The sequence below is a fragment of the Podarcis liolepis genome, assembly GCF_965112155.1.
Source record: "Podarcis liolepis genome assembly, chromosome: 14".
NCBI classification, from domain to species: domain Eukaryota; kingdom Metazoa; phylum Chordata; class Lepidosauria; order Squamata; family Lacertidae; genus Podarcis; species Podarcis liolepis.
Genome location: NC_139569.1, coordinates 7418146 through 7432571, shown reverse-complemented (window position 1 = coordinate 7432571; position 14426 = coordinate 7418146). Strand labels below are relative to the sequence as shown.

At 46.9% G+C, this 14426-nt stretch overlaps 1 protein-coding gene across 1 annotated transcript in view; it reads right to left on the bottom strand.

Moving 5' to 3' along the window:
• MYO15A (myosin XVA) overlaps positions 1 to 14426 on the bottom strand; it is a gene marked incomplete at its 5' end in the record, with an annotated part of 105975 nt that overhangs the window by 35796 nt on the left and 55753 nt on the right. The window contains 8 exons of the mRNA XM_083476186.1: positions 399 to 474; positions 1297 to 1356; positions 1776 to 1897; positions 2428 to 2557; positions 10357 to 10465; positions 11503 to 11641; positions 11991 to 12072; positions 14021 to 14209. Coding sequence (XP_083332312.1) covers positions 399 to 474; positions 1297 to 1356; positions 1776 to 1897; positions 2428 to 2557; positions 10357 to 10465; positions 11503 to 11641; positions 11991 to 12072; positions 14021 to 14209 — 907 coding nt within the window. The remainder of the gene's footprint in view (positions 1 to 398; positions 475 to 1296; positions 1357 to 1775; positions 1898 to 2427; positions 2558 to 10356; positions 10466 to 11502; positions 11642 to 11990; positions 12073 to 14020; positions 14210 to 14426) is intronic.

Genomic DNA, 14426 nt, shown 5'->3' with positions numbered 1-14426 from the left:
TGCGGGAACAACACACACCTTCGTTTGTCCTGAATCTAAGCCCAATCACTGGATGACCCCATAGCTATTGCATTATGAGAAATGGAAAATAACTTCTCTTTCTTTCTTTCTTTCTTTCTTTCTTTCTTTCTTTCTTTCTCTTCCTTCCTTCTTATTTCTCTCTCTCTCCCCCGCCCCCCGCCACTTCCTCCACACCATGCAAATTATTATAAACACATAATTTATCTGTATATAAATGTTTGTTCCCTTGTCCCTCCTTGGATCCTCTTGAATACACGGCCTGACCTTTTTTTCCTGGAACTCATTTCAGGTCTATAGCTTTATGTTGCCCTGGGGCAGGATTGGGGAGGGAGGAGCCAAAGATAGCGAGCCACCCCAGCTGAAACAACAAGGCTTACCGAAAAGGGCCTTCATGCGGAGTCTCTCCTCCTGAGTGATGCGTATGCAGGCCTCGGACAAGGTATCGTTGAAGATCTGCAAGGAGAAACACATTGCGTCAGCCTTCCCCAACCTGGTGCCCTCCAGATGTTTCGGACGCCGGCTCCCATCAGCCCCAATGAGTTGGCACCCAAAACATCTGAAGGGCACCAGGAAGGCTCCTTTAGAAGTACCAAAGCTCGTAAGAACGCAAGACAACCCTGTGCTGGATCAGGCCAATGGCCCATCTACTCCAGCATCCTGTTCTCATAGTGGCCAACCAGATGCCAGGGAGGCTCGACTGGCATTTTCACTGCATCTCTTTAGGTGCCAGGTGAAAACATTCCTCTTCTCCCAGACCTTTTGCCGAGTAAACCATCTAGTATTACCTTTCAAACCAGGGGGGTATTGTTTTGTATTTTATTACGTTATGCATTTTTGTGTTTTTATACTGCAAACTGCCCTATGATCCTTGGATGAAGGGCAATATATAAATTTAATAATAACAATAACAATAATTCCAGTTACAGATAGGTAGCCGTGTTGGTCTGCCATAGTCAAAATAAAAAAAATCCTTCCAGTAGCACCTTAAAGACCTAACTTAGTTGGTCTTTAAGGTGCTACTGGAAGAATAACAATAATAAACAACAACGTGGGATCACACATCACCGCCCCAATACCATCATGAGCACAAGTAACCATGAATGCACAATATGAAGGACACTTGGAAGGGCCCTCAGAGAGGATGCCGAGGTGGAACTCTCTCAGGTCATGTGTGGCTGTGCGCATTGCAAGGAATCCGGGGTGCACCTCTTGGTGCAAGGAAAGATCTGAGGAACAGCCCCACCGAAGCAGCTGGAAGCAGAACCGGAATCTCACCTGCCGGAAAAGGAGATCTAGCACAAGAGGGTTGTTGATGCTGTCCTTTGGGTAGAAAACCTGCCAGGAAAGAGAGCAGAAGGTGACCAGGGAGAGACCAGAACCACCCTAAGAGCACTGCTGGAACAAACCAAGGTGCGTTCATCTAAGCCAAGGGTGGGGAGACATTTTCAGCCAGGGAGCCGCATTCCCTTCTGATGGAACTTCACAGGGCCACATGGCAATGGTGGATGGGGCCAGAAGAGAAAGTGGGTGGGGAAGGAACAAATTCACATTCTATTTTTCTCCAGTCTTTATACACCCTTCTCCACCCAAGTAAGCGTGTCGCAGCTTATGTAGAGGGAGGGCATTCTACAAGGCGGGTGCCACTACTGAGAAGGCTCTCTGCCTGGTTCCCTGTAACTTCCCTTATCATATCTTTTCCAACCCCCCCTTGCTAATGAGGAAAAGGATACAGCAGCCTTACTCAGGATCAATACCTCTTTCCTGAGATAGATTTTCCAAGAGACATTGCGGTATGCATAGAACTCCTCACTGCAACGCCGGTGAAGCCGCGTCTGGATAAGTTCATCCTCAGATGATAGTTCACGTGAGACCGACACTAGAAAAGAGGAATTGGTCAGTAGCTGTGCTGGAGAAGGAACAACCTGCCCCCCCAGGGCTCTCTGTTAAGGAAAGGCCACATTCCATACCTAAGGAGCCATGGTAGATCACACAAGTATCATGTCTGAGGCCTGGTTTACCCAAAGCATGGTTTGCTTGAACGTTCAAACCCAGCCCAGTAGACTAACCATGGCTTGCTTTCTGGCAACAAACAAAGTCATGGTTTACTGTTGGCTCACAAACCACAGTTTGTTTTAACTATGGTTCAGCATTATGTCTGAAACCAACAGCCTTGCTTAACCACCGTTTGTTTGGCCGCCCCCACTCCAGGTGTTCTCCAAGCTACAGAGGCATGAGTAGCTGAAAAACAGAGCATTTACACAGGAGGGAGAAGTAAAAGATGGCACCTCCCACCTGAACTTACTTCAGAGTCCACCACCTCATTCTGCTGCATGTGAACGCCAGGCCTCAGGCAGCCCAAGAGGCAGTCAAGGAATCAAGCACAGAGAACACAAAGCCATTCTTTACCTGGAGAGGCCTCGGGGAAAGATCTGGTGATGGCGGGTGGCAGGCGGATGGCAGAGGGCACAGCCACCTTGGCACAAGTCACAGGCTTCACCATGGCTCCTGCCTCCTTGGCTCCCAACTCCCTGATGACCTGCAAGCAAGCCAATACCCACATCACACAGCCGCAAACCTGAGTTGGCACTCAGAGCATGTTCAGCAGGAGCACTGCCAGTCCTGGTTTGCCAAAGCCACTTCCGCCTTAAGGAGGAGGTGGGGTGGCGGGATTCACGGCCCCTCCATGTGCGCGGTGGGTGGAGGCCAGCCCTGCGCAATTGGGGGGATTCCTTTTTTTAAATAATTTTTATTAACCAGCCAATCAAATCAAATTAAATCACATCACATAAATTCCGAATTACAAAGCCGAATTTTAAATTTTGTTGGGGGGACCCATATTTCAAGATCCGAAGGGGGATTCTGATCATCTTCTTGCTACTGCATTAATGTCCAAATCAGACCAAATCAGTCCAAACAGAGTTCATAACTCTATCCAGTCTTATCTTGCTGTTTCCACATCACATCTTGTTCATATATTTTCTCTTTTTTCTTTATGATCTCTTCTGATAGTCTCCTTAAGCCGATAAACACCAATATTAATCCTGTGTGAATTTTTCCGTTCTTCCAATCCTCAAATCGAGATGGTTTCCATATATCATCGCCTTCATAGATAACATCACTCTTTCCATCATTAATCTCGCAAAACTGTCACTCTTAAGTCCCTCTGAGGAGTTTCACCCACAATATAAAAGCAGCTCTATTTCTCTATTTCTCCTCCCAGACTCAAGACCTCCGACAGAACTTCCCAATATGGCGATGGCATTTTTAACTACGTCATTCCAAAGCCCTTATACATTCCACGCTCTTCTTAAAACATGCTTTGGTTCGAAAGTTTATTTCCACACAGCCTTAAATCCACAGCTTAAGTCCTTAAAACGACAATTCTGACTTGTGAGGGGAGGGGATTCTTGTTTAATCACATAAGGAAAGAAAGGAAAGTTTTTTCCCCCCTCCCCCATCAGTCATTTGCCATACCGTATCTTGGCGTATCTTCTCATGATTTATTCTTGTCTTGTTTTATCAGAGATCTCTTCTGTTAGCAGTCTTTACTCCCCCTCCTTCCTTGAAATATGTGCATTCCTTCATCCAAATTGTTTCTTTTGAAGTTCTTGCAGCTAGTGGCGCGGATCAGGGACGGCGTCCAGGAGCGCCGAAATCCCACAGGAGGGCTTTGTGCCTAGTGCCCCCATCCCCACAAATTAGGGGGTGGTATAGGGCACAGCACGCAAGGGCAGTCCCCCCCCCACCATCCTGGGGGGGCGTAGGGAGGCTAATTACTCCCATCATAGCCTCCAAATTACCTCGTGTGGGTCGGAGAGATGTTACTGTCAGCCATCTTCCGATGCGCCCCCTAGTGGCCCCGCGATTGGGGGGATTCCTGGCCACGTCACCCCCTAGCCGGTCAATCGGCTGGTTCGGGGGCGTGGCCTGCCCTATAAAGGCAGGACGCGGCCAAGGATCTCCCTCTTTGCTGCCCGCCAGCTGTTCCTGTTTTCCCACCCTCCAACCATATAAGGTGCTATGGAACTTGGTTGGTCGCTGTTGAGGGGCCTGGTAAGAATTTTTCCACTTGGCAAATTGGCACCAGCCACTTGGTTTTCACCTACCTCGTGGCAAATCGTCACAACTTTCTGGGAATTGGTGGTTAGGCATTGGTATTGTTCTGTAGAAGGAAGAGGGGAGGTGGCGCCATCACCTGCCCCACATATTGAAGGGTAGTCCGTTAAAGGATTCCGGGGGGCATGGCCCTGTCCGAAGCCTAAGGAGGTTAGGGCCTAAGGCAGGCCCCCTATCGGAGACCCCGGAGGAGTTCCTAGTTGAGCAGGACTCCCCCTACTGGTGGTTAACCCTTCCTGGACTTCAAGCAGACGGGCTGGTGTCGGATTTAGTCGTTTAGGACCAATGCCTAAGCCAATACCACTCATCACCTATAACCAATAAAGTTGTGGCCTTTTTTAGCCCATTAACCTTAATAACTGTATCATGTGTCATTATTTCCACCTGGGGGGGTCAGGAACAAGCAACACACATGGGGCTGGCACTTTTACTGTCTTCTTTCCTAGGTGGGTCCCTAAATCAGAACTGGGTAACCTTCTTCAGCCCAAGGGCTACATTCCCTGCTGGGAAGCCTCCAGGAGCCAGGAGCCAGTGGTGGGTGGAGCCAGAGACAAATGTGGGTGGAGCAAGGGATACAAATTTCACCTTGGTGCAGTAGATGTAGTTTCTGTGCACACAGCTCTCTATTCTCCATGCCGGCAAGCAAAAGGCATTGTTATCTGAGTTCAAGATACATTCCTGCCAGGTTAAAACACTCAACGGGATGTAAATCTATGACAGTGACTGGTGTGTGGAGGGGTAGTCCAGAGAGAATCCCAAGGACCAGATGGAAAGGAGAGCTGCATTTGCACATCCACAACATGCCCTGTTTAGGGCAGCCCTGTTTAGGGAAGCTTTTAATGTTTAATAGCACCTTAAAGACCAACTAAGTTAGTTCTTGGTATGAGCTTTCGTGTGCATGCACACTTCTTCAGATACACTGAAATAGAAGTTGCCAGATCCTTCTATATAGTGAGAAGGTGGGGAGGGGTGTTACTCAGAAGGATGGTGGGAATGGGAGATAGGCAGATAGCTGGGAGAGCCTGTTGACGACTCTTAACGACTGTAATAGGTCTTACAGGAAAAGGCAAGGGGTGGGAAGGTGAGAAATGGTTTAGTTATGTATAGTGAGATAAGAATCCAATGTCTTTGTTAAGCCCAGGTCTTTTCATGGTTTTAAGTTTGGTAATGAGTTGTAATTCAGCAGCTTCTCTTTCCAGTCTATTTCTGAAATTCCTTTGTAGTAAAACAGCTACTTTGAGATCTTGTATAGAATGCCCTGGGAGATTGAAGTGTTCTCCTACTGGTTTCTCTGTTCTGTGATTCTTGATGTCAGATTTATGTCCGTTTATTCTTTGGCGTAAGGTTTGGCCTGTTTGTCCAATATAGAGAGCTGAAGGACACTGTTGGCATTTGATGGCATACACAATGTTAGACGATGAGCAATTAAATAGTCCCAAGATGGTATGTGTGATGTTGTTGGGGCCAGTAATGGTGTTGTCCGGGTGTATGTGGCAGCAAAGTTGGCATCTGGGTTTATTGCAGGCTCTGGTGCCAGTGTCTGTGTTAAGTCTGGTTGTAGTATTATTGTGGGTTAGGAGTTGTTTAAGATTGGGTGGCTGTCTGTAGGCAATGAAAGGTCTTCCTCCCAGAGCTTGAGAAAGAGAACTGTCATTGTCCAGGAGAGGTTGTAGATCTCTGATGATGCGTTGTACTGTTTTAACTTGGGAGCTGTATGTGATGACTAGAGGTGTTCTGTTATTTTCTTTTTTGGGTCTGTCTTGCAGCAAGTTCTCTCTGGGTATCAGTCTGGCTCTGTTGATCTGTTGTCTAACTTCATCTGCTGGGTATTTTAGTTCTGAGAAGGTTTGCTGTAGATCCCTTAGGTGAGAGTCTCTGTCTGTAGAATTGGAACAGATGCGGCTGTAACGTAGTGCCTGGCTATATACAATGGACTGTTTGGTATGTTTGGGATGGTAGCTAGAGGCATGTAGATATGTTTGTCGGTCAGTTGGTTTGCGGTATAAGGTGGTGTCTATGCGCCCATCCTGTATTTTTATAGTAGTGTCCAAAAAATGTATTTCTTGCATAGATTGATTCATTGTAAGGTTGATTGTGGGGTGAAAATCATTAAATTTCTGGTGAAAGGTGTCCAGCGTCTGTTGACCATGTGTCCAGATGATAAAAATATCATCAATGTATCGCAGGTACAAAAGAGGTTTGAGTGGGTAGGAGTTCAGGAAACGTTGTTCTAAATCTGCCATGAAGATGTTGGCATACTGTGGGGCCATGCGGGTGCCCATTGCTGTGCCGCTGATCTGAAGAAACAGGTCATCACCGAATTTGAAGTTGTTGTGGGTAAGGACAAATTGGCAGAGTTTGGTGGCAAGGTCCGCTGTGGTTTTATCTGATATGGTGTTCCTTATGGCTTGTAAACCATCGTTGTGTGGGATGTTGGTGTACAGAGATTCCACATCCATAGTAGCTAGTATAGTGTTGTTGGGAAGATTATTTAAAGATTGTATTTTCCTCAGAAAATCTGTGGTGTCACGTACATAGCTGGGAGCATTGATGGCATATGGTTTCAGAACAGAGTCCATATAACCGGAGACACCCACTGTAACAGTGCCAATACCTGAAATGATGGGGCGTCCTGGATTTCCTGGTTTGTGTATTTTGGGTAGAAGATAGAAAGTTCCTGGTCGAGGTTCTGTTGGTGTGTTGGTGAGGATCTGTTCTTGGATGTGTGGGGGTAGCTCCTTAACAATCTTGTTTAGTTCTTTCTTGTATTCTTGTGTGGGGTCTGAGTCCAATTTTGTGTAAAAGGCGGTATTGGAAAGTTGTTTGTGAGCCTCCTGAATGTAGTCAGTTTTGTTCATGATGACGACAGCTCCACCTTTGTCTGCTTCTTTAATTATAATGTCTGGGTTGTTTCTGAGATTATTTATGGCTCTCCTTTCAGCATGGTTTAGATTTTGTTGTAAGTGATGGTGTTTTCTGGTCACATCTGTTTGGATTCTGTGGCGGAAGCAGTCAATGTACAAGTCAAGACTTGTACATTGACTGCTTCCGCCACAGAATCCAAACAGATGTGACCAGAAAACACCATCACTTACAACAAAATCTAAACCATGCTGAAAGGAGAGCCATAAATAATCTCAGAAACAACCCAGACATTATAATTAAAGAAGCAGACAAAGGTGGAGCTGTCGTCATCATGAACAAAACTGACTACATTCAGGAGGCTCACAAACAACTTTCCAATACCGCCTTTTACACAAAATTGGACTCAGACCCCACACAAGAATACAAGAAAGAACTAAACAAGATTGTTAAGGAGCTACCCCCACACATCCAAGAACAGATCCTCACCAACACACCAACAGAACCTCGACCAGGAACTTTCTATCTTCTACCCAAAATACACAAACCAGGAAATCCAGGACGCCCCATCATTTCAGGTATTGGCACTGTTACAGTGGGTGTCTCCGGTTATATGGACTCTGTTCTGAAACCATATGCCATCAATGCTCCCAGCTATGTACGTGACACCACAGATTTTCTGAGGAAAATACAATCTTTAAATAATCTTCCCAACAACACTATACTAGCTACTATGGATGTGGAATCTCTGTACACCAACATCCCACACAACGATGGTTTACAAGCCATAAGGAACACCATATCAGATAAAACCACAGCGGACCTTGCCACCAAACTCTGCCAATTTGTCCTTACCCACAACAACTTCAAATTCGGTGATGACCTGTTTCTTCAGATCAGCGGCACAGCAATGGGCACCCGCATGGCCCCACAGTATGCCAACATCTTCATGGCAGATTTAGAACAACGTTTCCTGAACTCCTACCCACTCAAACCTCTTTTGTACCTGCGATACATTGATGATATTTTTATCATCTGGACACATGGTCAACAGACGCTGGACACCTTTCACCAGAAATTTAATGATTTTCACCCCACAATCAACCTTACAATGAATCAATCTATGCAAGAAATACATTTTTTGGACACTACTATAAAAATACAGGATGGGCGCATAGACACCACCTTATACCGCAAACCAACTGACCGACAAACATATCTACATGCCTCTAGCTACCATCCCAAACATACCAAACAGTCCATTGTATATAGCCAGGCACTACGTTACAGCCGCATCTGTTCCAATTCTACAGACAGAGACTCTCACCTAAGGGATCTACAGCAAACCTTCTCAGAACTAAAATACCCAGCAGATGAAGTTAGACAACAGATCAACAGAGCCAGACTGATACCCAGAGAGAACTTGCTGCAAGACAGACCCAAAAAAGAAAATAACAGAACACCTCTAGTCATCACATACAGCTCCCAAGTTAAAACAGTACAACGCATCATCAGAGATCTACAACCTCTCCTGGACAATGACAGTTCTCTTTCTCAAGCTCTGGGAGGAAGACCTTTCATTGCCTACAGACAGCCACCCAATCTTAAACAACTCCTAACCCACAATAATACTACAACCAGACTTAACACAGACACTGGCACCAGAGCCTGCAATAAACCCAGATGCCAACTTTGCTGCCACATACACCCGGACAACACCATTACTGGCCCCAACAACATCACACATACCATCTCGGGACTATTTAATTGCTCATCGTCTAACATTGTGTATGCCATCAAATGCCAACAGTGTCCTTCAGCTCTCTATATTGGACAAACAGGCCAAACCTTACGCCAAAGAATAAACGGACATAAATCTGACATCAAGAATCACAGAACAGAGAAACCAGTAGGAGAACACTTCAATCTCCCAGGGCATTCTATACAAGATCTCAAAGTAGCTGTTTTACTACAAAGGAATTTCAGAAATAGACTGGAAAGAGAAGCTGCTGAATTACAACTCATTACCAAACTTAAAACCATGAAAAGACCTGGGCTTAACAAAGACATTGGATTCTTATCTCACTATACATAACTAAACCATTTCTCACCTTCCCACCCCTTGCCTTTTCCTGTAAGACCTATTACAGTCGTTAAGAGTCGTCAACAGGCTCTCCCAGCTATCTGCCTATCTCCCATTCCCACCATCCTTCTGAGTAACACCCCTCCCCACCTTCTCACTATATAGAAGGATCTGGCAACTTCTATTTCAGTGTATCTGAAGAAGTGTGCATGCACACGAAAGCTCATACCAAGAACTAACTTAGTTGGTCTTTAAGGTGCTACTGGAAGGAATTTTTTATTTTGACTATGGCAGACCAACACGGCTACCTATCTACTAATGTTTAATAGGTTATTGCATTTTAGTGTTTTGTTGGAAGCTGCCCAGAGTGGCTGGGGAAACCCAGCCAGATGGGTGGGGTATGTATGTATGTATGTATGTATGTATGTATAAATAAATAAATAAATAAATATTATTATTACAAGAATTATTAATTCTCATTATCATTCTTATTATTATTAAACTTTATATACCACCCTTTGTCAGTAGACCACAGGGCAGTTTAGAACCCACAACAGAAATATATTGCATAATGTAAAACCTATTCAACATAAAAGCAAAAAACAATTATGTAAGCACAATTACAACTGGGGCAACCCAGTCAGAAAGGTAGGGCAAAAGGAAAACAACAGCAGCAACAATTACAATAAGGAGTACGTAACAAAATACAAATTCTCTTGGCAGCAACAGCACAGAGGTAGCAGAAAATCTGCAGCAGGGTATCCAAAATATAAAGGTCACACACAGGTACAGAATCTTCTCTTCAAGGTAGCTGTTAGTCCTGGCCACCTACAGAAAACAACAGATCCACTCGCTCTCCCACCCCGGGAACCTTCCTCTCCTTGTCTCCTCACCCTGGGAGATCTCCGCTTCCCTGCCTTTCACTCCCGGACCTTCCAGCTCTCTGCCGCTTCCATGTTGGTGCAGTCCTTGGCTCCTCAATGGTGTCCCAGAAGGGGAGACAGCAGAGGGATAAGTCCCTTTGGCGTCTCACCTTCAAGGTGACTTCCACTGATATTGGCCCATCACAGGGCAGCCCACTGCCTGCAGCACCCCTGGCTTTCCTCTCCCCATCCTGAAACAGACCCTCAGGATGGGTTGAGCCCAGTGGGGCTGGCCGGCACCGCATAGATACAGACAACTGGCGCTTCCTCGCAGAGCATCCTGTTTCCCTAATCCACAAGACGGCCCTGCCTTCCTGTGATGCATGTACTCAGCATGTACCCCAACCATACCGGAGCAGGGCGCGCTGGTGCCTCCGTGGCTGCCAGCTGTCCTTTCAGGATCATCAAGGCTTCCTCGTGGGGATCCATTTTCTTCACAAATACTTTCCCGCCTTCCTTCCTGCAAAGAAATGGAGGTGTATAGAACCGCCAAGGGATTCGTGCAAGCAAGCACTCCTCTCCAGCTCCCTAATACAGGGTGAATCCTTTAAAAGAGGCCCTGTGGATACAGAGTACACATGTTCCATGGGGCCTCTTTTAAAGGACTCACCCTGTAGAACCCTCACAAGCACCGTCTTGAGAGTTCAAGATTGCGAAGCAAGCCGGTGGTTTGCGACTGCACTGAGAGACTTGAACTTCAAAGCTGGAAGCATAAACACCAGCCGTCTATTACACCATGGACCTCACTGCTCCCGGCCACATTCAGACATATCTCATATAGGCATCCATTTCAGGTGGGTGCTTACTTGGACACCTGGAGGGCCTATGGTAACTTGTACGGCTATTATTATTTATTGGTAATATTATTTCTCAAGTACACTCCCTAGCCAAAATAATGCACACAGCATTTATTGTCAAAGCTGACAGTTGCAGCGGTTTCCGCAGCTCTGAATACCCATGCAAACCAGTTTAGTGTCTTGGCAGCTATTCCCAGGTCTTTGCTCTATGGAGCAGCTTCAAAAGCAGGGACCACTCCCCCTCCACCAAATTTATGTACCTTCCCCTGATGGGCTGCATGCACGCACCCGGAGACCGCACCTGTGTGGCAGCTGCCTCTGCTCCACCCTTTTCAATCCCCTCCTGGTTCTGCGAGACAGCGGTGTGGGAGAGGATGAGGAAGCACTCAGCCCTTCACTTGCCTGACCTGCCTCTTTCTCCTCTTCTTCCAACCCATCCCGTGCTCCACTCTCCAGCTCTGAAGCTTCCCCTGCCTCTGACTCTTGCCTCCTGGCTGGTACAGGTCCCCACAAATCACTGTCCCCCTCTCCCAAGTCAAACGCCAGCCCCCTTCCCCCCGGTGTGCACCCTCCAGCGTCCTGCCAGTCTCTGACATTATTTGCACATGTAGGTTCCATGTTAGCAAGAGCTGGCACAACTGTGTGTGTCCGGGGCTTAAAGACTGGAAGAGGTGCCAGCTTTCGTGAGGCTAGATCTGACCTGATAGGTTCTGGGATGCGTGCAGGTTGCTGGTACTGCTTGATAATGTTGCGGATGTTCTGCGTCGGCTCCGGAATGTATTCCGAGTTCAGCTTGGAGTGGCGGACAAGCTCACCAGCGTGCAGCCTGGAGGCAGGATCTGCGCAAGGAGGGACAGAAAAAGAAGCGAGACAGCAGTGGCCTGTTTGTGTAAATTGTGGGTTGGAGAACTTCAGGCTCCAGGGGCCACATGTTGGCCTCCAGGCCTTTCTCTCTGGCTCTCTGAACTCTCCCCAGTCCACACCCAGCCATGCCTTGCACCCCACATGCTTTTCCCTGGCTGGCATGCGTCATTCAACTCTGATAATGCCTCCCTGCTTCCCTGAACGGGGGTGGGGGTGAGTGTCAATAGAAAATAGTCTACCGTGCAAAGGTAAAAATTGCATTCGTTGCTCTGCCTGTTTTGCATCTGGCCCCAGCCACCACTGGCAAAAACAGAAACTCCTTACCAGATTTCTGAAAGAACGGCATGTCTTGTGTAAGGCTCGGTGATGCTGCAGTGCCGTCTACCAGCCCTTTCTCGGCTTCTCTCTGCCACAGAGGGGGTGAAATTGAACACTGGGATGAGTCGCAGCCTCAGAATTCTGGAGCTGGGAGCTAGAACAAAATCTAGAACAGTACTCTTGAGCCACCTAGTCCAAACTGAGACCATCCTCAAGCCCTCTCTTGGGTCTTCTCCCCACACTTAAATGCCATTCCCTGGATATTTGGGTGTGCCCAGAGCCCCTCCTGAAATTGCTCCCTACCCTCCCCAGCTCCACCAAACCTGGTCCATTGCTCTACCGCAGAACTGTGGATTTGAAGACCTGCCGTTCCCGACTGGGCACGCAGCTTGAAAAAAAACAAACAAAACCCAGCGGTGATGGCCAGGCCAGCTTTGGAGGTGAGTGAAATGAATACGGGCAGAGAGATATCCAGTGTCGGGCAGCTCGAGGTCACCTAAAGGAGGGCACAAAGATTTCAGCAAAAGCACGCAGTGTCTCAGAAGAGGTGAGGGAAGCAGCCTCTGGGCCGCGAGGGCACCAAGGACAGGGCACAAGCCAGAGCTGTGCAACCTTCTAGGGTTGTCATCAAAGGCTGGCATAACTGTTGAGGAGATGCACCAGAGCAGGGGGACCCACTGGCACGACCCCCCTGCGTCTGTTCTTCTTCGCCACTACAACTCGCTTGCTCACTTGGCCCTTGTTCTGGCTTGGCAGGAATTAGAAGGGTGGCATTATGCACCAGTGCGGCTATCCCAAACATGCAAGGAAGTCAATCCCAATTGTTGGAGGTCATGCACAGTCAAAGGTACACCTTACCATATGTGGTGGTGTTGTGACATCTTCAAAGAAGAATGCTGTCTTCAAAGAAATAAGCCTGATATACAACAAAACAATTGAAATGTCCCCTGCACTGGCTCTACTTGGGCTTAGGATCCCGTCTGTTCACGACTATCCTAAAGATGACCTCTTAACCTTTCTATTGACCATTACCATACTGGTGTTGGAAATCTGGTGTTGGGCTGAAGATTGATTCTTGGTGTAACAATAGCATGGCTGAGAAACTAACATGTCAGCTGAGAGTAGCAAAGGGCAAACACAATCCACATTCCTTTTATAACATATGGCAAATGTTTATTGAATACATAAATTGTTCAGACTGTGGCAAGAATCCACCCAGCACTCATGGGAAAACGTGGCGTGTTCTTTTAGACCAATCCATTGAAATTTTAACACATGGCATGATAAAAGTCTGTAATTTTATTAGGACAGGTTATTTGTTGTTTACTGTTGTAACAATTGTTTTCTCAAAATTTATCTTTTGTATCATGAAAATAAATAAAAGCAGTATTATTATTATTTTTAAAAAGGAAGGTTAGAAGGGTTTGTTATTCTGACTGGTGTGTAACTGGAATGCAGAGTTAAAAGTAAATTATCAAATAATCAATTCTAGCAATTCTAGGCAACAAAATAATATAATTTGGCATCTGAACAATTGGCATTATTAATTGTATTATAATTTGGTATTGTGACAATGAGGCTTTTATTGGGTTATTGTAACTGAAAACTAATAAAAATTATTACACAAAAAGAAATAAAAAATATAAAAAGAAGGAAGAAACAGCTGTGGGCAAGACAGAGGCACAGTAGCTGTCCTTGCCTGTTTCCTTAGTGGCTCTGTCTGATAAGGAAGTAGGTGGCAGAAATGAAGAGGGGGAGCAGCGGCGGTGGCAGCAGTTGTTAATAATGGCAGTGATGAGGTAGACGGACAGAGGGTGGGGGCCATTCCAACATTTGGAGGAGGCGCTGCAACCAGTGATGGACTGGGGGGAAATGCAGCCCTGTGTCACTGCCAGCTATGTCTTGCGCTCAACAACCATCTCTGGGTAACAGGGAGACCAGAGGGCCGTCCACCTCGTATTTAGCCACTGACCAGAGAACCGAGGACCACAGGCATCTTCTTTGTGTCTCATCACCTGTACGCATAAGAGACTCACCTGGGGAGGTAGACCCCCTTGAGGCCCAGCATCATAGGTGTCGCTCTTCTGGGTCCTGGAAGGGCTTCTGTGCTGGGGAGACCTGGGGCTGGAGTACTGGCTTGCACTGAGTGAGGTTGCACCGGCCAATGCTGCTACAGCGGCCTGCTGCCGTCGACGGAGAGCCTCCACTTGGGACATGTGTTGAGCCTGCCCCAGAGAGAAAGGGCAGGGGTTAGGGTTGCCACCCTTCTTTTTCCAGCAGGGCTCCTGCGCTTTTAACAGCAGGGCGCCAAGCGGCAGTTAAAGGTGCAGGAACCCTGACGGAAAAGAGAGAGTGGCCAATTTTAAAAGGCACATCCTATGATCCCAGGGAGAAAAAGCAAAAGGAAGGAAGGAAGGACCATTGTGGTTGCACTTAGATGTC